The sequence below is a fragment of the Ursus arctos genome, unplaced genomic scaffold (assembly GCF_023065955.2).
Source record: "Ursus arctos isolate Adak ecotype North America unplaced genomic scaffold, UrsArc2.0 scaffold_22, whole genome shotgun sequence".
Taxonomy (NCBI): domain Eukaryota; kingdom Metazoa; phylum Chordata; class Mammalia; order Carnivora; family Ursidae; genus Ursus; species Ursus arctos.
The window spans coordinates 20,073,869-20,101,429 of record NW_026622897.1 but is presented as its reverse complement, the minus strand read 5'-3'; the positions used below and the strand labels follow the sequence as shown (position 1 = coordinate 20,101,429).

General features: G+C 50.1%; 1 protein-coding gene across 5 annotated transcripts in view; it reads right to left on the bottom strand.

Moving 5' to 3' along the window:
• The window catches only part of PKNOX2 (PBX/knotted 1 homeobox 2), a 272,005-nt gene that overhangs the window by 19,272 nt on the left and 225,172 nt on the right, over positions 1-27,561 (bottom strand). For 4 of the 5 annotated variants that reach the window (XM_057316694.1, XM_057316693.1, XM_026505481.4 and 1 more), the window contains 5 exons: positions 25,553-25,724; positions 14,108-14,296; positions 2,700-2,829; positions 2,139-2,236; positions 1,197-1,316 (listed from right to left, as the gene is read on the bottom strand). In XM_057316694.1, the coding sequence (XP_057172677.1) occupies positions 1,197-1,316; positions 2,139-2,236; positions 2,700-2,829; positions 14,108-14,296; positions 25,553-25,724 (709 nt within the window). The remainder of the gene's footprint in view (positions 1-1,196; positions 1,317-2,138; positions 2,237-2,699; positions 2,830-14,107; positions 14,297-25,552; positions 25,725-27,561) is intronic. The other variant, XM_044386555.3, reaches the window with a different exon arrangement.

Here is a 27,561-nt window from a genome sequence, read left to right as displayed (position 1 = left end):
GAACCACAGCCCGGGCTCGGCTCCACGGCTTCTGGAGGTACTCCCATTTCAAATCAAGGGTCGTTGATTGACCAACTGATTAATTCCCAGGACCCATTTCATTTCTCTCCCCTCTGAAGAAAGAGATTCCCTCTCTCCTGGTTCTTCCTCACAGGCCAAGACAGTCTTGGTGTTTGCTTGTATCGGTCTATCTTTGTACCACCACGCCAGGCCGAGACCTGGCAGACTGCTGGAAGCCTGCTGGTGCTTCCAGAATCTACCTCCCCCCTCCCTCCCCCCGATGCACACGTGCGTGCACACACACACACCCACACACACACACATACACACACACACACACACACACACACACACAGCACGCGTGTGCACACGCACCCTTCATGATCGGCCCAGACATGGCCATTGGCCTGCATTTCTTGCTCTAACTCTTGAATGATGCTAGGGGATTATAGTTTTGAATTCATTCCTGACATTCAGCCACAGTCCTGTCTGCAACTGACACCCACACAGCACATAACTGCTATCGTGTTAGTGCACACAGCAGGCTCTTTGTAGACATTACATTTATACCCAAGGCTTTGTCGCCATTTTACGGAAGCGGCCGCAGAGGCCAATGAAGGCGCCAGAGCTGAGCTGCTTATGTGAGGAAGGAGATCTCTCCCCGGGCTGCTCCTCCACACCTGACGGTGGCAGCCACCGCTCCCCAGCACGGTGCCCCGTCTGGCTGCGCTGATCAGAGGGACAGGGAAAAGGGGACACACATCCGCTGCTATCCCAGCCGTGAGGACTTCGGGGAAACAGAAGAGCCCTGGCTGAGAAGCAATGTTTCCTTCCCTGGGAGAAGGGCAGGAGAGCGCAGGGCCGCCTGTAGCAACCACAGTCCTGGCCCACGGAATCTCACCCTGTCCGTGACACACTTGCCCAGGCCTTGGCTCTCTTCAGAATATGTCTGGCCTCATTCCCTCACTTGATATCACACTTCTTGTGGCAGGAGCAAGCACCAGACAGAGCCTCCCACTTTAGGTCCCACTAACGCCTCTCCCCTGCCTTGGCCTCTGGAAGACAAGCTCCTTATCAGAGAGCCTCTCTCTGGGGCCACACCTCTGCAGGTGCGGGGATGACAGCAGAGTCTGGAACCTGGGGCATTATTCGTACCCCTTGCTGCCACACCACACCCCCAATACACACACACTCACCATGAGATGCTGGAAGAGCCAAGAACGCATTATATTGGTGGCATGCTTGGGCAAGACTCCTCGTTTGTTCTTGGACTTCTTATCCTCATTGTCCAGGAGGGAGGTGAGGTCAAGGTTAACCTTCAGGGCACGTGGAGAAAAAAATCAGCATCAGCAGCCTGGCGGACCAGCAGCCAGGGACCTGTTGCCATAGTGACGGCAGGCTCTCGCTGCCAACCCCCTTTCCCAACTCATTCTTAGGGCCCTGGGGAGGTCACCTTTCCTTTCACTCTGCACCAGCCCCTCAGAGAATGGAAGACAAGGAGAAGGAGAAGAAGGAGGAAGAGGGGTGGAGGAGAAGGGGACAGAGAGGACACAGAGGGAACAGGGACATGCAGAGCGTAGAGGAGAGACAAATTTGCCAGAAACCATCCACTAGTTATTAGCATTTCTAGGTTATTTTATGGTTTGCAAAGCACCTTCCTCCCCATTACCGTGGTTGGCACTCACAGCAGCCCCGGAAGTTGGCAGGACTCTGTGCAGGTGGTGTTAATCCCCCTTCTGTGGATAAGAGCTCTGAGGCTCCGAGAGGTCAGGTGACTTATCCAAGATGACAGAATTAATGTCAGGTCTCAGGCCTGACTTCAGATCTTCTCCCTCCCCCTCCTTGTGTGTGCGCTCTATCCCACTGGGCTACAGAGTGGCCCTGGCTAGGGACCAGGGATAGGACGTGCAGGATCCTTCGACGTAACCCTGAGAGGTAGGGAAATCCCAGGAGTTGATAAAGCCTTTCTGACACCCAGCTTCCGATCTGTAAACTGGGGGCAACGACACCCCTTAGAGAAATAACGAGGATTAAGTGAGTCACTGTGTAAAGGGCCTAGCAGAGAGCAAACGGTGATGGTTGTCCACCCCCCCCCCCGGCCTGTGCACCTGAGTGCACACCTGTGCACGCACACTCACCTGTGTGTTCTGGATCTGGATGGCTCCCTGGGGGATTGCTTGGGTGACCACCTGACCCTGGGAGGTTACCATGGTAACTGGCTGGTATAAGGCTCCACCTGAGGAGACAACCAGTTTTTGGGTCCCCTGCCCTGGGGGTGGGTAGGAGTGAGGGCAAGCAGGATTTCCAATTCATTTGGCACTCCCATGTAAACCCTTTCTTTTAGAGGTACTCAAGCCCCTGTTGGGGGGGGGTGGGATAGGAACGGGGTCCAGAGAATACAGCCTCTGGTGGGAAGTGTTTGGGGGCAGGGACAACAGCTTTACTTGGTCTTTGAGGGACTCATGAGACTTTGACCCAAATTTGTTCGAAAATAATCACAATCAGGTCTCGGTGCTAGCCATCTATAAACTTACAGAACACTTTAGTCAAGAAATTAAGCTGGAAGCCCCTACTTGGCAGGGGGCACTCCTCCCATTTCCTAAGATTGTTTGTAAGGTACCCTGCCCCCACCCCTTGGAATCCCCTTGGGGCCACCCCTTCTCCTCCCAGGAGTGTTCCCGACAATCCCCTGCACCGACCTGACACCACTTGTGAGTTGACGGTTGTCATGGCGATGTTGCCCTGCTGGAGCGCTGAGGCTGGGACCACAATCCCCGGGGGGTTATTGGAGACTCCAGACATGGAACTGGGGGAGTTCTGCAGGAGGTCCTGGCAGTAAGGGAGGCGTGGTTTGTGACAATGTCACTAAGTGCTTAGAAACCACAGTCCCAAACTCTTCCTCTCCTTTTCTCCCTTCCTGCCTTCCCTCCTCCCTTTTTCCTGCTCCTCCAAGGACCCAAATCTGAAAGGCAATTCTCATGGCCTTCTAGAAGCAGTGAATAAGAAAGCTCAATATTAAAAACCAACCAACCAACCAACCAACCAACCAATCAACCAACAATATTTATCCACTTAGCCATTCCATTCTTCTGAAACCTAAGACACAAATCATCTCATAAATCAGTGGTCCCCACTTCGGCTTCACTTTGGAATTTCCAATATTGATGCCTGGGTTCTAACCCCAGAGATTCTAATTCAATTGGTTGGGGGTGTGGCCGGGGCTTTGTTGTTTTACAAACTACCCCAGTGGTACTAACGTGTAGCCAGGGCTAAGACCCAGGCTTTCTCTGCCTAGCACCGTTTCACCCTTCACTCTGAACTGTCTCCAGATGCCTTCCCTGACACCCTCTGCCCCTGGAACCTCACCTCCTCACATACCGATATCTCATTATCTATTACAGCAAGCTCCCCACACAAGCGGCCTCCAACGTTCTGTCTTTGTATCTTGAGCACCTAACTCAGGTGCCCGGCACACGGCAGCTACTAACGTCGTTGATCAATAATAGTAGAGAAAGCAGCTACCCTAGCCTCTTTACAACCTGCCTTCTAAGGGCGTCTCATAGGAGCCTCGACCTCGAGCCACCCCTCGGCACATTTCATCGATTTCTTCCTCTTCCTCGGGCTGCCAACACAAAATGCCACTGCAGACAGAGTCTCCCCTTGGCCCACGCTGTCAACCCACCAGCCCCCGTTTGCCCCAGGAAACAATCTTTGCACTTTGTTTTTGAAGCCTCCAAAGCAGATAAGAAGAGCACTGTTTCCTGGCACTCTGGTCACCTCGTTATTGCCGTGTCACAGCTGGGCAAGGAAGTGCTTGGACCTGATGCTGAGGAACTCCGCATGCCATGCACGCGGGAGGGAGCTTGGTTGCAGCCTTCAAGAAGCAGCAATAAGCCCTCCCTGCCTGGCGGCTGGGCGCTTGCTGGGGGCGGGGAGAATTTGTGAAGGAATTGGGTGGGTGAGAGGTTGGGGTCTCTAGGCAAGAGAGGTGGCCACTGGGGTGCCGTGGGAGGAGCGGTGGGAGACCTGCCTGGGTGTCTGAGCTCCTCCGACCACAGTTTCTCATCTGAAAACAAGGCCTGAACCAGGTAACCCATCTGATGACCATCTAGGCTGACGCTCTCATGCGCACAGCTTGGAGTCATAATGCATGAGCTGTAAGAATTCAGACAGGTAAATAGTCAAGGAAATAGACTACCACTGGGGGAAAAGAAGGCCCCTAGCTTCCTTTCATTTTAGGACTGGCGGAGAAGCTTGGGCTTTCAGCCTCCAGGGAAGGTCTAGAGTTTCTTTGAGCCAAACTCGTGGCCCTCCCACTGAAGACATTCAAGTTTAATACTGAGGCCCACTTTCTGAAGCCTAAAAATTGGAAGAGCCCTTAAAAGCCACATATGCCAACTCCCTGAGCACAGATAAGGAACTGAGGCTTTAGAAACCCAAGTGACTCACCCAAGGCCCCCAGCTGGTTCGCAGCAATGGGACTAGAACACAGCCCTCCTTCATCCACATATACTGAACACCCACCTTGTGCCAAGAGCCGGGCTACAAGGTGCTCCTGGAATCACAGGGGTTCAGTACACAGTTACTGGAGGCAAGGTGAACAGGTGAAACAATCAAACCCCGGAAGCACAGAGGCAGCATGGGCACCAGAGGAAAGACCATGGATTTGGGAATCAGCAAATCCCGGCCCTTCTGGGAGCCTCAGTCTCATTTATAAAATGTGTCTGGCCCAGTGCTGACATCCAGGAGCCCTCAAAGCCTGTTTGCAGCTCTGTGCCCATCTAAGGTCCATCCTGCCCTCGTCCCAACACCCCCGCCAACCATTCTCACAGGAGGTAAACCGATGCTGATGTTATTTGAAGCTGAAACAAAGCTGGAAGGTACATGTAATAGAAGAGGGTGTCCCTCCATGCCTTTCACCCTAAAACTAATGGAAATGACTTTTCAATAATCTCTTGTCTGGAATCATTTATGCCACGGTGCTCCTCATCGGGGAAAGGCATTTGGGAATTTCAAACATAAAAAGTTGCCCCAGACTTTCTTTTTCCCCAAGAAAAGTATCCAGCAAGGTTAGGAAAATACAAGCGAAATCAGTAAAATAAATACAAGATGTGTGCCTTAGGATTCAACCAACACACATTTTTGCTAGCCCGAGGCAGAAGGGTGAGTTATTGCCTACATACTTCATCTGCTTATTCAGCCTGGCTGGGTCTCTGCCCTGTGGTCTTGCTGGCCTCCGTGCCAGGTTCTGGGTTTGGGTAACTAAAGCAATTTATGCATGAGATCAGACTCTTCTCTTTCCTATCCTCTCCTACTCTGGGGTCGTTGGCCGAGACACACCAAGAGGCAGCCAAGTTATATCAGCAAAGGAACGGAGTAGAGATGTTCAGGGGCAGAGACCACCATGGGCAGGGCCAGGGCTGGCCCCATCTTAGCTGGGCAAAAAAGAGGAAAGAAAATGTGGGCATCCCCGAGGTCTGGGAAAATAACATCCATCCCCTGCATTTGTACACACGAGCTGTTTCACACACAGGTCTGAGCCCTGCCGTGTTTTCAAAGACACAGAGTCTCAGGGTCCTTGAATCAGACCCTCTGCAATCTGTATTTATAAAAGCCGCCCTCAGCTGGTCCCCAAGATCAATGGGTCTGAAACTGCCTATTTATGACACACATCGAATATTAGCATTCTTTTACCACGCTATTTCGCTTTAGTTTCCCCACTACTATGGGAGAGATGATTCCATTTGCCTGAAGAGGAAGTGAGGTCCAGAGAACCAACGTGACTTCCTAGAGTCACACAGCTGAGCCTCGAACCCAGGTCCTTTGGCTCTGAGCGCAGTGCTGATGCTCGCCTGGAGACATGTGCTTTGGAGTCAAGGCTAGACGTAAGCAGGGTGCCTGGCACATGTAAGCACCCAATAAATCACTTTCCACTTCCTTTGGCTAAAGCCACTCAACGAGGGAGCTGAGTTTGGCACAGCCAGGATTTAAAACCTGTCCTAGAAGGTCCTAGAGCCGCCTGGGTTCTTTACTTAGCAGCAGTGGGGATTCAGCTGGGGCTGCATCCGGACCCACGGTGCTCCCTCCTCACCACGCACCCCCTTCATTCCTGCCTCCTCGCCGAAGACATTCCCGGGCCCAGGCCAAGCCCCCGAAGTGGGAGCTGCTTCCCTGTCTTGGACAAGCTCTGTGACCTGACTGAAGCCATTTCAGGGGAGCCCAGGGTCTAGCTCTCCGGAGCCTGTGTCTCTACGGAGACAACGGGGCTCTGGATCTCTGGGAACAGTCTACGTTGAGGAAGGAGCTACATGGCAGCAGTGGAAGCTCCTTGGGGAGAAAACGTTGGCTAAGCACACAGTATTTTTATCTTCTTGACAGCTTCCTCTTGGGGCTTATCAGACTTCCAACCAGGTGGATGAGGCTTTGTCTAGACCCAAATAGAGCTGTTTCCTTCCAGGCTCCTTAGCGCTCATAAAGAGGTGAGAAGCGCATGTGATCCAGTTTTAGCGACATTCTTCAGAATCTAGAGTCTCATGTCCCTGCCCAAATTGTCCAGGAACCAGGGGCTCAGAGCTGGTTATCTAGCTCAAGAACTCTGCCTTGTCCCACCAGAAACACAGCCGTGGTGTCCCCAGGCTCTGAGAACTGCTGGAAGCCTGGCTTCCCCGGTGGAACCATCCCATGAAACTGGGGCGTGTGTGGGCTCCAACTTTCTAGTAGTAAGATTTGCTTTCAAAGTAGGACAAGACCCCAAAGCTGAAAACTTCCTTGGAGTTTCCTGGGAATGACGTCTCTGGGCCTGGACCAGGTGACCCAGGACTTGGAGGGAAACCCATGAGCTGGGCTCCACAGGCTGCCCCAGAAGTTTCCCACTGCCGATCCTCGTGTGCTGTTTCCCTGAGACACAGAGAGTCTCTCAGAAGCGGGCAGAGCAAGGTAGGGGAGAAACTTTAGAAGGGCCGCGAGCTCGCGCCTCCCAAACCCCACCTGTAGACCAGCTGCAGAGCCTTCGCTGCCTCGGGCCATCGGTCACGGTGGTCACTGGGTGAGTTTTACTCCAAATCTCATTTTGGAACAAAAAAAGATTTGTTCAAAAGGAAGGCCTTCCTAAGGAAAAGTGAAAGGTTCTGGGATTACTCTTGGAAGTGGAGGGTGTTCGGGTGGGGCGTGTGTGGCACGAAGGAACTGACTATGGCTATGAACTCTGACCTCCTGGTCTGAGGAGCCGGGTCGGTCCCTGGAGCCACCAGTCTTCACTGTGAATAGGGAAAGGGCTTCTGTTGCCCAGGGAAACGAAATTTCCACTGAAGGAAGAAATTCCCGGAATAAACTGATGGGAGGAAGAAAGGCAGGAGTGAAGGCCAAGATGGATGGAAAAATTTTCCTTTAAGTTATTCCGAAATAGCTGGAATGTTTATCTCACAAGGAGGCCCGTGGAACAGGGGACATGAGCTAGATGACACTGCAAAGGTCCTTCCGACTGAGGATTTTAGAAAAACCAATGCCATTCCCTAGGATCTATTGTGTGTGTGGCGGGGGCGGTGGTGAGCAGGTGGGGGAGGTAGGAGTTGGAGGGGCAGTACAGCCCGTGGGGCTCTGCTGTCTGTCATCCACCCCCAGGCCACTAGGGGTCTCTGCTGATCCACCAGCTCAGATTGCACTCCCCAAACCTCCCCAAGCCTCCCAGGAGGACAGGTCTCTGGGCTAACTGGCCTGCGCTGGGGGGTGGGGACTTGGTCTTGGTCTTGGGTGCCACGCTTCTGCTGGAAAGCTTGTCCGGACTCACCCTGGGCATGCCCATGGCCCATGCTCGTGACTCCCTCAATGCTTCCTGTTGGCCCGATATACTGGACATAAAGCATAATGGTTCTCTTTCTTATGCATGTGTCTTCTTTTCCCAGTTTTGGTTGCAGATATTTTGAGGGAAAGAGGGTTCTTTCTTTGAATTCCCCCAAACTGCCTACCACACTGTTGGGTGCAAGGTAGATTCTCAATAAACGCATGGCCTGACTGGGCTTTGGCCTGGGACGGTGTGTGTGTGTGTGTGTGTGTGTGTGTGTGTGTGTGTGTGTGTGTGTGTCTTAGAGGGGAGGGGAAGTTGCCCCTGTCCCCAGACACGCTGTTCCTGGCAGTGTCCCTCCATTCTGGCAAGGCCGGAGTCCTGTCTTTGGCTGGGAAGAGCTGGGCTCCCAAACTCATGGAAGCCAAGCACATGTAAACAAGCCACCTAATCCCCTTGCTGTTCCCCTCCTGCTGGGGGCTTTAGTCTCAAGGGAAAGTCAGCTTTTGGCCTGTGGGGACAAGTGGCAGCTGCTGCTCTTAAGGAACATTCCTTCTCGGAAGCAGAGAACTGCTCAGGTTTCACTAGCCTGGCAGGAAGGGCGGTCCTCATGGTCTCCTGGCGCCCTGAGCTGGAGGGCTGGGGGCTAGGAACTGGTGGAAGGGACAGCTTTGATGGCTGTGGGGGGACTGAGGCAGGGTAGCCCCTGGAAGTCTGCTTCCTGTCGCTGTGGTCTAAGGGTGCCCCCTTCCCCTCTCAGTGCTGATCTTGCAAGGTGGATCATCCCCCCTCCTCCCACCGGCCTTAAAACTCCCTGGGCAGATCCTCCGGCTGCTTGGCCACTGGGCAGAACTTCCAGGGGCTTGACTGAGGTGACTGCCCCCCACTTCCTTGACTTCCTGCTAATCTTGAAAATGCAAACTCCCTGTGGGTCAGTAGGCAAGTCCCCCTTCCCCAGGTAGGGCTGTACTCACTCGTCCCCTTGCTATTTTTTAGAGAGTTAGCATAGCTGTAGAGTTCTACTTGCTCTGCCGAGCCTGTGGGGCTCGGAGCTGGGTTCACTCGGTGCCTTTCTGTTCCCTATTAGCAAATCTAAAGTCACGTTTCCCCTCAATCGGTTTCTTCCTCTCTAGTCTCCAAATGGCTGCTCTACAGTTTAGTGGGGTCACCCCTCCCCACCCAGGGCCCAGGACCCTTGGTTCTTCCTATGTATCACAAAAAAAGCCAAAGGACTTATTCTAATAAGTAGAACACAGACTCCAGAGGAAACCTATCTCCGTCTCTGCTGCTTACTTGAGCCAGTGTCTTAACTTCTCTGAGCTTCTCTTTCCTGGGGAGAAAATAAGGTGCCCCTTGCAGCCTTGTTGTGTGGAGTAAATAAGGTAATATATGTAAAGCATCCAGTAGATACAGTGTTTGAGATGTAGGGAAGGTTTGGGAAATGGCGACGTTCTCCCCGTTCTCCCCCAGTTCTCCCTGGAGCAGTACAAGATGCGGCTACTCAATTAATTTGCCTCCAACATGTTTCCAACCCTCACCCCATCGCCTACATTCCCCATTACATCTCACATCTTTGGTGACAGGCCATCATTTTCATCCTCCAGCATAACTCCCCACAACTTGGCTGCAAGTTGTTACATTTGGAGGTCAGAGATCATGTCATATCCACACTGACATCCTTGAGACTCAGGCTCAGTTGTGCTTAAACAGATGCACGGGGCAGGAATGAATGACTGCTGGTCCCCTACCAGCTCCTTCTCTTCAGGGATCCTGAAGGACTTCTCCCAGACTTCTCTCTACACCGGGAACACTCACTTTTGGAGTTCCCACATAGCCTACCACCCCCTCTCCTTTACCCCCCCCCCTTCCCGAGGAAGTCTTCCCAAGGCTAGAGAATCTGCAACTTCTCCAGTGACAACGGGCAGAATCCTCCTGCTGGCCTATCTAATCCATGCTGAGGTTTGCTCATTCTGTCTGCAGGCAGGAACAGACCGTGGCCGCGAGAGTGTGCAGGCGGGGGCCAGGCCTTCTCTGCAGGCAGAGGGAAGGAGGCTGAGCAGTGACTGGGGTAACTTGAAGCCACATATGTGGTTTGTTCAATCCAGACCCCTTCCTGTGGCTCCTCTCCCTGTCTCTGGCTGCTCCTTTCCTGCCTTCCTCAATGTTCTCTCGACCCGGAGTCTTCTACGGCTCACATAACTTATCTAGATCTGAGATTGGGAGCTCCTTCTGGATAATTCACTCATGCTCTCATAGGACCTAGCATGGTGCAGTGCCCCCCAAATGCCTTGTGACTGAGAACTTTGGCTCAGTTCTATTTGCCCTCCGATAAGGCCCCTGCTTAGATCCATCCCCATGAAAAAAGAGGGGGGAGTTTCAAGTCAAATTAATACTCGAGCGAGGCGGGAGTTAGGTTCCCTCTAGTGGGATGGTTTAGTTGATGCCCTCTAGGAAAAGACAGGAGAAGCCTGTCCGACAGGAGTCGGAGTCCAGAATGAGCCTCCTTACCGAGGAGGCTGCCCCTGCAAGAAGGCTGGACTCAGAGGTGTGAGGGAGCTTGGATGTCATAGGGGGCAGGCGGAACATGATGGCTTCCTGGGGATGCAGAAAAACTAGCTGTGGCCCGATTCCTTGGGAGCTCTGGCTTAGCTCTCAGGCTTGGTGGAAGCCATCTCCCCTACTCCCTACCCCCTCCCACCCCCAAGAGAAAGCTCACATTCAGAAATGGAAGGACAAGCAGGGAAGGGGCCCAGCTGCCATAGAGCTGAATGGGGAACATGGTATGGCATCTGGGGGGGGGGGATGACCAATTTGAATTAAAAATTCTCCCACTTTGCAACACAAGGCTGAATGATTAGCACACAGGGAAAACCATGAGCCAGCAGTTTGCAACAAAGCTGGCAGGCGCTGGAATGTTGGTCCTGAGGATCATGTTCCAGAGGGGAGACACCCCTCCCTGGGCCAGGCTGGCGCTCGGTGCGGCTATTTCAGGCTGGGGGGATTAAGGTTGAACCATGACGAATGTGAACCACTGTATGTATGCGCGCGCGCGCGCGCGCACACACACACACACACACACACACACACAGATGCCCCAGACACTCCTTTTCTCTCTTCTCTCCCATACTGGCTCCCATGCCCTGATCCCCAGGCCTGTCTCCTGCACAGAAAGGCTCTTGGCAGCCGAGGTCTCTCCCTCCCTGGAAGGCCCAGCCAGCCCCACACTCCCGGCTCAGGGAGAGTGACAGGAGCTTGCCCTGCGAATGTGGACAGTACCTGGCCCGTGCGACGCACCCTCCCTCCTCCGCACACCTGGCTTTGCTCTGACCCCGCACCTGCTCCCCGCCCCCGTCCCTTCAATCCTCCACCCCTTTGCTGCTGTTCCTTTCCTCTCTCTTCTGCCTCTGGCCTCTCAGCCTCACTTCCCTTCCCCCTGCCTCCCTTCCCCTCCAGATCTCCATCCTTCCTCTGCCTCCCTCTTGAAGGTGACCCTCCAGAGTTGTCTTTCTTTCCCTTTATCTTTCTTCTGATTTCTCCTTCCCTCCTTTGGCTTCCTCTGGCTTCTCTTGACCTGTCTCCATCTGTCTCCTTGTCTTACTTCTTTCCACAGATATTTACTGGCCGTCCACACATCAGACCTTGGGTTAGCCGCCACCAGGCGTGGGTTATAATTGTATATAAAATACCGTCTGTACTCAAAACACGTCTGTTGTCTAAGGAGAGGAGACTAACACCAGCGACTCTGAGATAAAGTCACATGTGATATTTATATATAAGTGGCCCCCAGGGCTCCAGCACTTAGTTGGGAGAAAGAAAAGGCCTTTCTGGATGGGGTGTCAGAGAGGCCTACAGGGGAGAGCAGCCTTGTTACTGTCCCTGGGAAGAGGCCAGGTTTGGTCCCGCAGAGCTGCGGAACTGCTGTCCCAGCAGACAGGCATGGGAGGATGCGACCCGGGGTGGCCTTGAATATCAGGCAAAAGGATGAGCAATCTCTGAGGACAATCAGAGCTTTTGAGCAGGAGAAGGACATGAACAGAGCCTTAGGACCGTAAACCCAGCAGCAGAAGCTGAAGAGGCACGAGTAGGTGTGTTTGTGTTTGTGGTACGTGTGTGTGTGTGTGTGTGTGCATGTGTGCGTGGAGGCTGAGGGCGAGCCAGAGGGGACAGGCGAGCGGGTTAGGAATCTATGGCAGTAGCCCGTGTGTGATGATCTCATTTACCCACTGAGGTCTGAACTAAGTAGGTGGTGGCAGGCAGAGGCAACGAAGGGACAAGTTTGAGAAATTCCGAATAGGAACACCTTGCCAAGTGTCTCGTCTTCTTTTTCAAGCTGTCTTTGTTTTGGCCCGATTGTCTGAGTTCCTCTTTCTAAGCAGATCAGAAGCCTTTCTGCGGTGGCCACCCCAGGGCCAGCGCTGTCAGGCAGAGATCTGATATTTACAATGACGGGAATCAAAGTTCTCTCCTCTTTCCCCAAAGCTCAGAGGCACCAAACGCTGGGATCTCCCCGGAGGACTGACTTTCGCAGGCAGCGTCTGTGCGCGCTGGCTCACCCAGAGCCCGTGTTATCCTTCTCTGCCAACTCTGCGTCCCCAGTGGCCCTGCCTGCTGCAGACTGACTTGTCAGCCCCAGGACCCCAACCTGGAGGGGGCCGCTGTGGCTGTAAGCCCTCTGGCCCTCCTCTCCTCCCCCACTACCCTCGTACACCCCCAATGTCAGCGCTCGAGGTAGACTTGGAGAGCCCAGGAGGGGAAATCCAGAGCCTCTCCAAGGACCTGATTATTTCCAAAGACTTGTGCTAATTTTCTGATATGATCCTCACATCTCTGTGAGGCACTAAATCCTCATTACTTTTCCTGACCGATGCATTCTAATTAGATCAACACTTAAAAAAAATTCACAATAGCCACAGGATGGCTTTCCATCTCATTAACTCCTCACTTATTATTTTCATGAAAATTACTGATAAAAATGTGCATCTCCATTTGCTGAGGCCTCACAGCCTCCTCAGCTCCTATCTTGCATCTCTCCCGTCACCGGGGCTGCGCAGCGTCGCCATGGTAACCCACAATAATAGAAACTAATAAATTACAAACGAGATGCTCGTTGAGCAATTATTGTCCTCTTTTATGCAAGTTTCTTGCTAATTTTGATCATAAGGGAAAGTACAATAAGACTCTGAAGGAATGAGTCTATTTCAAGAGAATATTAGCAAGCAGAAGCCTGGGCGGCTGTTTTTAGATCTGTAATAAAGTGATTTGGTGATTTCAAGCAATGGGAAGAGGAAATAAACTTCTTGCCTCCTGTCCCATGCAGCACTCACTGCAGAGTCCCACAGAGATCCCTTTGGATTTGTGCAAGGCAGGGCTGGCCTTCTAGAAGGCCCCCTGACCCTTTCTCTGCCTCTACAACCTGGAGGGATGGATGAAGTGTCTTGGTCCCTAAAGCTTAGAGATAAAAATGGCACCACTTTTCTTAGGCACTTTTTCCAGTGCCCATCATTCTTAGAAAGTTTACTCTTTCCCCCAAGCCTGATTGTCTCATGAGAAGGGGCTACCGTAAGCCTCCCGGGGCCCTCCATGTGTCTGTCCCAGACTCGGGAACTCAGTGGGAGGGGAAGAAAGTGGTGAGCTATGGCTTACGTAGATGTCGGTGAGTTTGGTGGAAAGGTATCACCAGGTAGCTTTCCTAGCTCTGTAGGTTTGGGAAAAATACTCCACCCTGGAGAGAAGAGCCCATTCTCACCTAGAACACATAGCCGCCATTTCTATGTTCCCCAGTTCCCAAGGATGACGGTGGTGGGTGACTCTTGGGAGGGGGGTGACTGGACGTGACATTCACAGTGGCCCTGAACTTTAGGAAGACAGATGAGCCAGGGTAGGGTGAGCAACTGGAAAATGATCTAGGAGAAGCAGTTGCATGGGAAGCTGTCTTCATCTATGAGGTGGGCAGGATTCAGGGAAGGACCAAACCCTCCTTCTCAAGAACACGCAAGCACTCTTGAGAAGTGTTCGGGGCTAAGAGGTTGAGGTCCACTCCCGGCTCTGCCCCTGCCTCATCTCAACACTCGATGCGCATTTCTTAGGCTATCTTGGGCGAGGAAGCCAGGAATCACTTTGGTCATTTTCTAAGGAATACCCATGCCCCAGCTGGTGAGTTCTGGTGCTGCCTGATGAGCAGGAGTGGGTCAGAGGAGGGCTCTCATGCTGAAAGCATCCAGTGAGTCTAATCCCCTTTCCTAAGCCACCAGGGGACCTTCAGACATTCCTACACCTGGCTTAGCAGCCTGGCTTAGGAGATAGGACCCAGCCCTGTGTGCAAGTTACCTGTGAGTGAAGGTTTATGGAGGGCTGGTTGGGGGAGTAGGGTCCCCCGAGGTCATTCCTGAGCAGGTTATCGCTGTGCATCTTGGTTTTGAGGCAGGTGATGTACCGGTTACAAAAGTCCTTGCAGAGTTCATTGACTTTCTCCAATTCCAGCAGGTGAATTCTCAGGACCTGGATTGCCTTCACCATCTAGGGAGAGGAGGGAGAGGTGAGCCCAGGTGTTCATATGACCCTCCTCCTGCTGCCTTGATCTCCCGAGCCCCAAGGCCACCGGGGGGAGAAGCCCACCCCCGCCCTAGGTATAAGCTTTCTCACCCATCGGATTTAAATTCTAGTTATGGTGGCGTGCTGATGGTTTGTGTGCTCTGAGCCCACTGTTAACACAACCGCTCTTGAGTAAATGGTACTTGGAGAACCATAGAGCTAACAGGCCAGGTCTCTAGCCCCGACCCTTTCCCCCAAGCCTGATTGTCATCATCGGGGGGACCTTGGGCAATCGCTCTGCACCTTGTTGTCGGGAAAATGGGGATAATTATGCCTAGGTTTGTGGAAAGGATTGCAGGAGGGAACGTAGAACTACAAAGTGTGAAGCGCTGAGCAGGCACGAGGAAGACGGAAACCAGAGCTCCTGTGAGCGCCTCCAGAAGTCAGGGACTGTCTATTCGTAAGCGTGTATTCTGAGGGCCTCATGTGACACAGGTCACCTTGCAGATGCCCCATTGGTACTTGTTGACTGACGGGATCATCCCGCATGACTTAGCCGGGCTCTGGAACAACGAGCTGTCTGCGGCGGACTTTCCTGTGCCCTTTGGATTGTCGTACGTGTGACTGTCTCTCTTCAGATGGACACTCCTCACCCTTCATGGCAAGAAGCTAGTTCTCAGTTGGAGCTTTTCTCTTTGTCATTGTTATTATTAGAACAAGAAAAGTGCGACGGGAGGTTTTGAAAGTCAAGGAGGGAAATAACTGTCTTTGACCCAATCACCCTAAAAGAACGATGATTTCTTTTTCTTTCTGTTTTTTTTTTTTTGTCTTTTCCACAGGCATCTATTTTAACATTGCTTTAGTCACCTTATGCTTCCAACTTTGTTTCCTGTTTCCCCCTTAGTTTACCAAATGTATTTTTCTATAAAGCAGCACCGTCTTCTCTATTGTCACTTCTGACCTGCAAGCTTCTAGAAGGGAGAGAGGGTGTCTGATTTGCTCACCGTGTTACTCTCGGCACCATCACTCTGGACACTTGAGTAAATATTTGTTGAATGGGTAAAAATTATTGAGTAAATATATTTTTAATTGTTGCCTATTATTTCATGTGTGTCCTCCTTAACCAATCCCTCATTGTTGGGCATTTAGGGTACTTCCAATTTTTGAATTTTGTAAAAAATGTTTCAGTGACTGTTTTGCAAGCTTCCCGCTTTGATTCACGTGTCTGCGTTATTTCCTCAGGCTAAATTCCCAGAAGTGACAGGAAAAAAATCTATGGGCATTCTTTTGGATCATGATAAAGACTGCCAAATTGCTTTTCAAAAAAGGTTGTTCAAATGATGCTGGAGCAATCGGACATCCAAAAGCAAAAAAAAAGCAAAACTTGATTTAAGTCTCACATCTTATATAAAAATTAACTCAATTGGACCAAAGACCTAAATGTAAAATATAAAACTATAAAACTTCCAGAACAAAAATGCAGGAGAAAATCACAAGCTCCTAAGAGTGGGCAAAGAGGTTTTAGATTTGACCACAGAAGCTTGACCGAGAAAATGAAAACCTGATAAATTAGAACTCGTCAATATTTAAAATGTTTGCTCTTCAGAAGACGCTTCGAGGAAGGATGAGAAGGCAAGCTATAGACTGGAAGAAAATACTTGCAAACCATATATCTGACAAAGGACCTCTTTCTAGAATATATAAAGAGTTCTCAGAACTAAACAGTAAAATAGCAAGCAACCCAGTTAGAACAGGGGAAAAAGGCAACAGACATTGCACTGAAGAAGATACACAGATGGTAAGTGAGCACATGAGAGGATGCTCATTGTCATTAGCCATCAGGAAAATGCAAATTAAAACCACAACGAGGTATCGCTTACACACCTATCAGAACGGTTAAAATGAAAAATAGTGATAACACCATGGCAAAGAACTGGACACTGGACCACTCGTACATTACTGGGGGATGTGAAAAATGGTTCAGCCACTTGGGAAAACAGTATAACAGGTTTTTTTTTTTTTTTTTTTTTTTTTTTAACAAGACTGCAAATATGCTTACCATACACTTTGCAGTTGTACTCTTGGGCATTCATCCCAGGGAAATAAAATATAGGCTCACACAAAAACAGTATGTGAATGTTCAAAGCAGCCTTATTATTCTAACAGCTCCAAACTGGAAACAACCAAAATGCACTTCAACAGGTGAATGGATAAAGACACTGCGGTACATCCATGTCCATGGACTACGACTTAGCAACAAAAAGGAACTAACTATTGATGTACTCAACAACTGGGATGGATTTCAAAAGAATAATTGTGCTGAGAAAAAAAAAGCCAATCTCAATATGTTACATACTGTATGATGCCATTTATCTAACATTCTTGAAATGACAGCATTATGGAGGTGGAGAACAGATTGGTGGTGGCCTGGGGGTGCAGTGGGGGAAGGAGAGAGGAAGGGTTCTATCTCTTGACTATCAGAGTTTACGTGAATCTATATCTGTGATAAAATGGCACAAAACTAAACACACAAACGATTGCATGTAAAATGGTGTCATCTGAGTAAGATTGGTGGTTTGTATAACTGTTGATTTCCTGGTTGTGAAACTATATGCAGCTATGCAGGAAGGAAATCAGAAATTCTCTGTATTAGCTCCTAGAACTTCGTGTGAATCTATAATTATATTGAAATGAAAAATGAAAAAAAAGGGTGGAGCTTGCTGCCCTCTGAGACCCATTGATGTCAACTTAAGCAGTATACAAGGTCCCTGTTTAATCCTACCCTTCCAGCTGCTGGCTAGCATCTCGATGCCTAGGAAACAAGGCAGGGAATCTCTCCCAGAGAACTTTGATGGTCAGGTGTGAGTAGAGCTGCGTGGCTGGACACCAGTGCCACCACGCTCCTCTCTGAGCTTCACTGGCATTTCTAGTGGGGAACAACTGAGTAGTTCCCGGGTTAGCTTTTGGATTGCCTGACGGGCAGGAACGGTGCTTAACTAATTAAGGGCTCTTGGAGTACTGAATTAGACTAAGTGTCACTCAAAGACAGAGACCAACAATTTTGTGTCTTCATGCAGGGCTCAATCCTAGGGTCTTATCCTAAGGGAGTGCTCCCTCCATGGGGCTGAGATCAAAAGAGACTGTGCTCTCCGAGGCACAGAAGAGAATCGTGACTTTAGAATGGCTTATTTTGTACTGAAGGAACATTGGCTCTCAATTTTCTACTTGACTTTGGCCATGGATATCTTGGTTTATGACTTTCAGAATAACTAGCACCATACAAAGCATTTAATAAATGCTCATTGGTTCCTTAAAAACAATACCCAAACATGTCTTATTCTTACTGTGTCTCAGGCACTGTGTTAAACCTACCGCATGCCTTACCTTATCTATACCACACAACTACCCCTGCAAGGAGGCACCATGATTGCCCATATGTTACAGTTGAAGAAAACGAAGCCCAGAGATATTAAGTTTCACTTGTTTAGAGTCACATGGCTGGTAAGTGATAACACTAGGATATGAAGCCACATGGCCTATGCAGCTCCCAAGACGGGCTCTCGGGATTTGTGTAGATGGAGAAAAGCAGTTTGAAGGATGCATGATTTGGGGGCGGGGGAGTGGCTCAGTGATGGGAAGCATAGGGTTCCAGGAAGGCCAAATAGCTTTGGGGACATTAAAGTTTGGGATTTCCAGAACCCTCCCTGGTAACGTTCCCTCATTCAGCGGCTCTGGTTTCTCATCTCTCACTCCTGGCTTAGCCCACAGGAGTTAGAATACCTCACCAATGTAGGTGTCTGCCTCCTCCTGGGTAAAAAGAGAGGGTTGGACTGTCAGGTGCTTTCCATTTTCTGATTCCCTGAATATTATCAGGACTTGTACCCTTGACTCACTGATGGGGCTGGGAGGGACCCTGGGAGATGATCTGGGCTGGCGTCTAGGTGAGTGGACGGTCCAAACTCTCTAGGATACATAGCTGCATCTTCTCTTCTGAGGCTTTCCTAGTCAGAACCTTCATGTTCGACCCTCTTGATTTCTCTCAGCCTGCTGATTGAGAAGTTCTTCCTTACATGGACCAAAATCTCTCCTGCCTGAATATGAAGTGCTTACCCAGCCTTCTGCAGTGCCAAGAACACCTAGTGCCTCCATCAGTACAACCTCCCTTAATTTAATGGTACTCATTCAACACAAATATGGAGTCTCACTCTATGCCATACATGGGACAAGCCATCTGACTTGAATAAATTGTCCAACTGGCTTTGTCTTCTCCAGACAAAATCATCCTAATTCCTTAAGCCTTTCTTCTTTCCCCTTTCTTCCCTCCCTCCCCTCTCTCCTTCCTTCCTTCCAACCATCCTTCCTCCCTTCCGCGCTTCCCTCCTCCCCCTCTTCTTCCTCTCTTCCTCCCTTCCATCCTTCCTTCCTTCCTTCCTTCCTTCCTTCCTTCCTTCCTTCCTTCCTTCCTTCCTTCTTTCATTTCTTCTTTCTTTTGGTCTCTGAGCTTTCCTTTAATGGACCGTTCTTAATTTTTAATCACAATTTCATTTAGTCACTTGGTTTTAAATCTGCATACACGTAGCCACCACATAGAAAAGTGTACATACCTATTCATTTATTTTTTAAAACACAGCCAATAAATACTTATTATTGAAAAAGAATCAGAAAGTGCAAACAGGTAAAACAAAATACAAAGTAAAATCTACACAGAATGGTTTTGTTCAAACGAAACACACAAGGAGCATACACCAGATCTGGTGCCCAGTGGTCAAAAGAGGACCTACTTTCTGGTCTAACAAAGCACCGATGAAGGACGACTTTTTTATGGGATAATAGGCTTGGTTTAAAGATTTAAGAAGGTAGAGTAAATCATAATGGTATTCCAAGGCAATGAATATGGAGGACCTATTCAATATTAGAGAAAAAGATGGGCCGTACCATTAGTGGGGCTGGCTGTCAGGCAGAGCAGCAAGTCTGTGGGGGTTGCTGTCACACAACCTGAATTCAGGCCTATGAAATTGGGTGATACTGGGCCAGGTTCATGACTTCTGTGAGCCTCAACTTCCTCATTTGGAAAATGGGGATAATGATTGCTCCTCGCTTGCAAGAGTTGATGAGGGCTAAAGGCGATAATGATGTGAAAAGTATCTTAGAAACCACAGGGAAGCAAATACCTGTAATTTTTTAACCTCTTTTAATAATTTCTAATATCCTGTTGGCTTTTCTATTGCTATTCCATATTCAGTGAGTAGAAAAAGAAGTATTCCCAGTGTTTTTCCTCCTGTATTTATGTTTAGCAAACCATTCTCTATTCTATGTGTTTGCAATTTCGGGTTTTTGCTTCTAAATCAGAATAAAACTCTGATTTATTAAACTATTTTTCTAAGTGATCAATGTCATATAAAAAGTTATTTCAAATCTTCTAGAGCAATAACAATTCCATTTAATTTAATATCATCATCAAATGTGATGAATGTGTTCTCAATCTTTCCCCCCAAGTCTCGCTTCACCTCCAGCTTCTCTCTCTGCCTTCTCTTTCGAAATAAAGAAATAACCCTTTTCTTCTGAGAAGTACCCTTCCAAACAAGCAAAACAAGATGCGACCTTACATTTTAGTCTCACACCACTGCACACTAGCCCTGCCCCCCCCGCCCGGTCCCAGGAGAGTACATGGAACTGGGGCTTCTCACTGGCTATGAAGTCACACGGTGTGATGTCCCAAATCTATTATTGCCTGCCTACTGATTTTGGATCTGTAAAATTTAGGATGATAATACCTACCCTGTAGAGTGGGTATGAAAATTGAACAAGATGATGCATGCAAATGTTCTGGGCACATAGTAGCTATTTGATAAATGCCCATTTTTTAAGCCAACCCTCACCCCCACCCCACTACCACCAAGTTCCTTTCTAAAGAGTGACCTCCTGTAGGATTGTAGCTTCTGCCCTTCATGGTCATAAGTTCTTGCCTTCCAAACGTATATATATATATATGACTTTATGATTTGCAAAATGCTTGTCTCATCATTATCTCATTTGAGTCTCACAACCCCAGGGACACACAGGCAATACGCTCAGGTAACCTAAATCCCATGCAACAGTTAGGGGGGCACCCTTTCCCTGGAGGGCAGGTTCTTTTCACCCTCTCCTCCCTCTGCAAGTTGGGAAGCCGGAACTACTCTCCCTCACTCACAGACAAAAGAGTTTCTAAACTTGCATTCCTTCAAGTGCTCAGATATTTCCTGCAAGTCATTAGGGCAGCCACAGCTAAAATCAAATCAGGAATTGTCCCCGACCTGACCAGCTGGATCTGAGCAGTTGGGAGTGCGGGGTCCTTGGAACAAGGAATGGGACGTGGGAGAATGGTGAAGACCAGGGATGGGAGAACTGCCAGACGACTGGGGGATAAAATGAATAGCTATGAAGCCACCATGCATGACAAGTTCAATGACTTTTAAGTCAATAACGTGGCACTTCGCCTCCAGTGTCCTCAGAATTTGGAGCAGCAAGTGGTTTAGAGGGAAGATGTGAGCTTTGGGAGTTAGACCCACTTGGTGCAAATCCCAGCTCTGTAACTTATTGGCGGTAGGACTCTTACTCCTTGCTTTTCTCCTCTGTAAAATGGGGATGACAAGGACTACCTCGTGGGGCTGTCAGGAGAATTACATAGAGAAATGTGCTCGAGAATAATGGGTTTTGGAGGCTGAGTCTTGGGTCTTCCACCCACTCAGAAATCCTGGACAATTTACTTAATCTCTGCACTTTACTTTCCCCATTTTTCCTGTAAAATGGGATAACAGTAGTGACTCCCTCAGCGTTGTACTGAGGATTAGATGAGATTCAGCTGGAAAGAACTAAAAATAAGGGCTGGCACAGAGAAAGCCCTAGGAGAAGAGTAGCTATTCAGCATGGCTGCTAAGAGTGTGGGCGCTGGAGCTCGAGACCTGTAGAGTGACTCTCGCTCCCGCCTCCGACTAGCTGTGTGATCGTGAACGAGGTGATTTCACCTCGCGTCTCAATCTCCTCATTTTAAAATGGGGATAATAATACACACATACCTTGTGGGTTTGAAGAGAGGATTAAATAAGATAATATATGTGAGGTGTTTACAACAGCACGTGGCACCTAGTAAGTGCTCTATAAATGTTAATCACGACTAGCTGTGATTAGTCTTACTCGCTTCCCCTATCTTGGTGTTGCTAAGACTTTCCGCTCCTGTGTAGGTGAAGAGAGTCAGGCTGCGGGGTGAAGTGAACGGCTCTGATCAGGGCCGTCGGAGGTGTCTGTGGGCCCAGAGCTCTGGCCTGGCTCCTCCATGTGCCTCCTTATTCACAGCCTCTGGCCTCCGGCCCTGCCTCTTTAGAGTGGGCCCAGGGGCCTGGGGGGCCCCATTTTGGAGCTGGCTTTGCGGTCAGGCAGCCATAATCTGTCCCTCGAGCCACACCAGAGTCTCATTAAAACGTGCCCCATAAATGTTAAAAAATTTACACATAAAAAAATTCCATGCATGAAACTGAAACCGTACGTTTTACAGCCTCGGTTTGAAATCTTGCATAATATATAAAACCTCGGCCCTGCACTGGGGGCCTGTAAATCAGATTTTATAAAACAAAAAGCTTTTACCTTTCAAAGGGGTTTGGGGAACTTGCAAATTTTACAAACTTTACCAACTGCCAGTCAGAGGCTGCTGGGTCCAAGCAGGGGATCAGTGGGCCAGGTGAGAAATGGGCCTGGTGAGCACTGATTGGGTGTGGGGACTGGGGGGGGGGGGTATCCCCAGGGAGCTCCGTGGGGGGCACGCCAGTTTAGCCACCATGGGGGTGAGAAGCCACCCCCATAGTCCCGAAACAGGGAGGTAGAGAGTGGGTGCCAGGGGATGGGTGGAGATGCTGGTGGCATTTATAAATGAGGGCTTTACTGCCCCCAGGAAGAAGACAGGTGGGGAGACCCTGGAAGGAGCAGGGTATTGGGAGCCAGCAGACCTGGGTTCTGGTCTTGACTCATTTCCCTTCTCTGGACTTCAGTGTTCCCATCTATAAAATGGGTTGGACTGGCTTCTCCCCGTGGTTGTGTTTTTCCCTTAGCGTGTTGTGATTCTGTTTCTCTTCGGGCATCAGTGCTGTGGGAGCAGCTACCAGCCAGGGGAGGGAAGTTCCCTCAGAAGCCTATGATCTGGGAACCTCTCTGATCTTTGGGCAGCTCTGGGAGAGCGCAATCCGCCGTTCCCATGGAACTTGTCTGGGAGACCGTGGGGAGCAGGGGAAGGGATCGCTCGGCAAGGCAGTTTGCTTGGAGGAACGGAGGACGAGCAGCTGGAGGTGGGGCGATGTATATCCAAATGGCTGGCCTGCCACGGCTGGGGCCTATGGGCTCTGTGGGCTCGGGAGAAAGCAGGATCAGAGCGTGACTCGAGGGCCCGGGGTGGGACAAAGTTTTTGGGGACCCCATGTCCTCCTGACAATTCCATCTGTGAAAGTCAATATTCAAGGGCAAAGGAAAGCCGCCCTGACACACATATATATAAAAAATAAATCTCTCAATTATCTCAGCTCATTTGCTCGGGGTCTCTCATTTTATGTCCCTGCTCCACTGCGCAGTATATCTGTCCGGATAAAGAGTTACAGTCCGTTGGGCTACGTGTGCGGGGTTGTAAAAAATACAGATGCCAAATTAACTGGCTGTGGCACTCAGCAGCTGATTGAGCTGATAATGACGCGATCTGACCTTTTTCTAATTTCTAATTATGTGCATCTCGGCTGCGCTGGCTACATGATTCCTGTTCTAATGACGGCTCCTGTGGTTGGCCTCTCCAGCCGCCCCCTCCCCACACAGGACTACAAATGGGGTGGCAAAGGGCACTGTTTGACTCTCCCAGATAAAGTTGCAGGATCTCCGCCCCACAGTCTCTTTGATGGCCAGGAGGAGACGCTGGGAAGGTGGACCTCCTTACCCTAGCGACACTGCATTTGAGATTAACCTTCTGGGTGCCACGCATTTTTAAAGGACATTTGGTTTCACATGCCATCTCGTTAATTTTTTTATTGCCGTCACACGAGAGAGATGTATTAGCTCTACAGATGAGGAAACCGAGCTTCAAAGAAGTTACATCATTAAAGTCGCACACAGGCTAAGCCGTGAAGCCAGGCTCAGGTCCTCCGTCTCCAAGAGCTCCTCCAACTCTCTATTCAGACACCTGAGCGGTCAGCCAAGCCACTGATTGTGGCCAAGACCTCTAAGTGAATCAGGTCCCCATGGGAGGATGCGGCGTCTGAGGACTGTTCCGCCCACTGGAGCTTTCCCAGTGCAGTCACCTGGGATAGAAGACCAGGGAACACCTGGGCTCTGGGGTCCCCGGGGCAGCCGCTGCTGCATCCACGTCCCCCGGGTCAGATGTGCAGGCAGCGGACACTTAACCAAGTTCTGTCGGGTTGAATCAAGACATTGGATTCTTTGAGTGAACAAAACCCCGAGAGGCCCAGGCAGTGTTAGCAAGGGGAGAGCATAGAGCTGCAGCCACGTTTTGGTCTTTTCCAGGTTATCCTAGAAAAGGAGGCTGTTCTCAATGTGTCTTTGAGAGCTTCACCTGGCAGGCAGTGGCGGGCAAGGCATGTGAGTTTTGTTGTCCCAGGACTCCTGCTTCTTCAAAAGGTTTCAAATCTTTCCCATTACTCAGCCTGATTTGAGGTATTTTCTGCCGACTTCGGCCTCCCCTCGTTTTTGTGCATGTGACAGGAGTGGGTCGTGGCTCCGCCAGGCCCATTCCAGCTCCCTCAGAAATAGCTGCCCCCTCTCCTCGCTCCCTGGCTGCTGGGGCTAAATTCCCAAGACTACTTGACAGCTTGACTGAGACGGTGATCCGCTCAACAGCAGGGTGGGCCAGACCAGCCTGCGAGGAACCCGACAGGGGCTGGGCTCCTGGGAAGCGTGGCTGCCCCATCCCAGCCAGGGGAGAGGGAGGGCCAGGGATGAGCAGAGCGGACCCAGGGCCCTCAGGCATCCACACCAACAGGCCTGACGGCCGGCATGTGCTCCCCTCTCTCCAAACGCCAGCCCCACTCTCACACTTCACCGATTTCCAGGCGAGGCTGGGCTCTCCCAGCAGCTCTTCCGGACTCCATGAAATATCGTGTTCAACTCTTGAGAGAAGCAGTGGGGTGGATAATTCACAGCACAGAGTAATATGTAAGTCATTGAAATCCGCTCTGTAGGTGCTCTGAGTGCGTGCGCGCGTGCGTGCATCTTCTTCCTTTGTTTTTGGTGCCACATTTACTTTTCTAATTCTATTTCCCTTTTGGGAGCAGGTATCAGCTAAACTCTGGCTACGAGAGGTCAACGCTATAATCAATTTATGGAGGAGAGCTTTGCAGAGTTTCCAAATTCACCGTGCATGGTCTAGGTAATCCACCCACAGAGAAATCAAAAGTTGTGGTTAATAATTAATAATTCCGGGATAACTGTATATCGTGACGAATGCACGGAGCAGACGCTCTATTGCTCTCCCTCTCTCTCAACAGAATTCCCAGGGCTAGGAGAGAATTTCCGATGTCACCTATGGTAGTGGTTATCAAATCTGACTGATGACTGCAATTGCCTGGGAAACTTAGGCCCCACCAAACTTACTGAATCACAATGCCCAGGCAGTAGGGCCCAGGAATATAAATTAAAACAACAACAACAACAACCCTGTAGTGATGATCTGGATCATAAATTGGCTTTAGGAGCCTGGGCTGTGTCCCCCAGATGGACAGGACATCTGTTAGTCTTCTCAACATGACTGTGTCTCCAGGTCTTTTTCTCTATTGATGTGTTTGAATATACCTGTCACCCTTATCCTCCACACTGGGGCACACCAGCCGTCAGCTCCTCTCTGGGCAGCCCAAGACATATTTATTAACACGCCAGGACTCCGGTCCTCAGAACAGCTACTCCAGACCTTTTGGCTCCTATGATCCTCCTTCCTTCCTGTCTGCACTGCAAGGGGGGCAGGGTAGTGGGATGCGGGTGCCGCAGTGAGCAGAGAACAGAAGGCCATTGGCAGCAAAACCTGGGCATGCAACTCTTGGTTTAAGGAACCAGCAATGGCTCTCAATGGCTAGAATGGAGGCATCTAATGCCTGCCCCACAGTGGGTACCCCACATTTTCTGTTGAATGAATGGAATGAATAAAAGGATCATTTCTAGGGCTTGCGGAAGGATCAGAGGGTAGGAAGACCCTAGCCAGGGTGGGGGTTGGAGGGTCTTTACCAGATTGTCCAGTTCTGGGTCATCGCTGAAGAAGGGTTTGTGCTCCTGTTCCTGCTGGTGGACAAAGTTCTCGATGTCCACATCAAAGCTGGCGGAGGTGATGCACTCTGAGCCCTGGGTGGCCTGTTCACATTTCTCAAACAGCAGCGTCAGGAGCGGGAAAAGAGGGTGCCTGCGGGGACATCAAGAGCTCACACACGCGCACACATAGAGACCTGCTGCTGGCTGGGCTCAGAAGCCACCAGGGCCCCTTTCCCACACTCCCGTCACTTCTTCTCCCAAGGTCCTGCTTCTTGAGAACATCCCCAGCCCCCACGCCAGCCTGGATGGCAGCACTTCATGCCCTGGCATGGAAGATCCAGTCTCCCAGTTCCTAGGGCCTTAGAGGGCTCTCTTCCTCCCCGCCGGGTGCCTAGCTTTCCTCTTTGGTCAGATTAAGCTGCATGGATATTTGGTGAGAGATGAGGGGTAAAAGCCTTTACAGAAATAAGTGTCCATTTCTGGTTCAAGTTCAACCTGGGAAGGACATGTAGGAAGTATCCAGAAAAGTCCTGGACGTGAGCAGTAGTGGTCGGTCACAGACTCATTCCTGAGGGCAGCAGATGTGCACACCTGTGTGTCTGCCAGTGTACACAGGGGGACGTGTGTGAGCTCGAATGTGCGTCCACATGCCGTGGGCAGGTGTCCCCACCTGTCCTGCGTCTACTGGCTGACTCAGTTTAGGTCACACACCCCAGTTACACGTATGTCATCTCCCTGCGCCTTTCTATCAGTGCACACTTAGCACAACCGTGACTCAATGATTATCAGCATCGCTGTTCTCTTCCAAGACTGTCCGCGTTTTAATGATCACTGTATCCTTAGGACCTTGCCCTGCATGCTCAGGGCAGGCACTTACTAAATACTTGGTGGCGGAAGATGAATCAGCAAATGAAGACAGCGTGAGTGTGAGCATGTGTGAGCATGTGTGAGCATGTGTGAGCATGTGTGAGCATGTGGGCATCTTTCCGGGACGCATTATGTAAGCCGGGGTGCCTACTTCAGTGCCTGACTGGCTCTAGGGGTCCTTGCTTAGCCATCACCAAGTCCGGGAAGCTTCCTTCACTCCCCTGCCCCTCGCCTATGCTGAGGCTCTCTGAGCTGTTTGTTTTATTATCTGCCTTCCTCACTAGACTCTGAGATAGACAAGGACAAGAGCCAAGCCCACCTTACTCATCATGGTGTGTTCAGAGTCTGGAAGAAGTATGTGGATCCCAAGAAATACTGATTGCATATGATATGTGTGTGTCTATTTGCACCCATAAATGCACATCGTTCATATTTCTCCACGGCACGTGTGAACAATGAGGTCTTAGTGTTTGCACAGATCGCTGGCCCTGGACCTGTAGCCTCATTCCCTTTCACTGCGATTCCAAAAGAGCATCTGCCCATCCCTCTCTGGGCTCTCCTCAGTCCCTTGGGATGACACAATCCAGCTCTTTTCTTTTGGATGAAAGCCCTGCTTGCTGGGAGAGGAGGAAGTTTGTGTGTTGGGCCTGGCTCCCATGCTTCTGCCAGCAGGCATGTTCTAGCCAGCATGGTCTGAAAGAACTTTCTGCAGTGATGGAAATGGTCTACAATCTCCTTTGTCCAATATGGTAGCCAAGACTACAGGAGGCCAAGGAATACTTGAAATAAGACTATGGGGCCTGCAACACTGAATTTTAAATTTATTTAATCTTAACTAATTTTTTTTTAAGATTTTATTTACTTATTTGACAGACATAGAGACAGCCAGTGAGAGAGGGAACACAAGCAGGGGGAGTAGGAGAGGAAGAAGCAGGCTCATAGCGGAGGAGCCTGATGTGGGGCTCGATCCCATAACGCCGGGATCACGCCCTGAGCTGAAGGCAGACGCTTAACTGCTGTGCCACCCAGGCGCCCCTAATCTTAACTAATTATAACGTAAACAGCCACATGTGTTAGTGGCTAGCATACTGGAGAACGCAGTAAGTCTTGAAAAGGAAAAC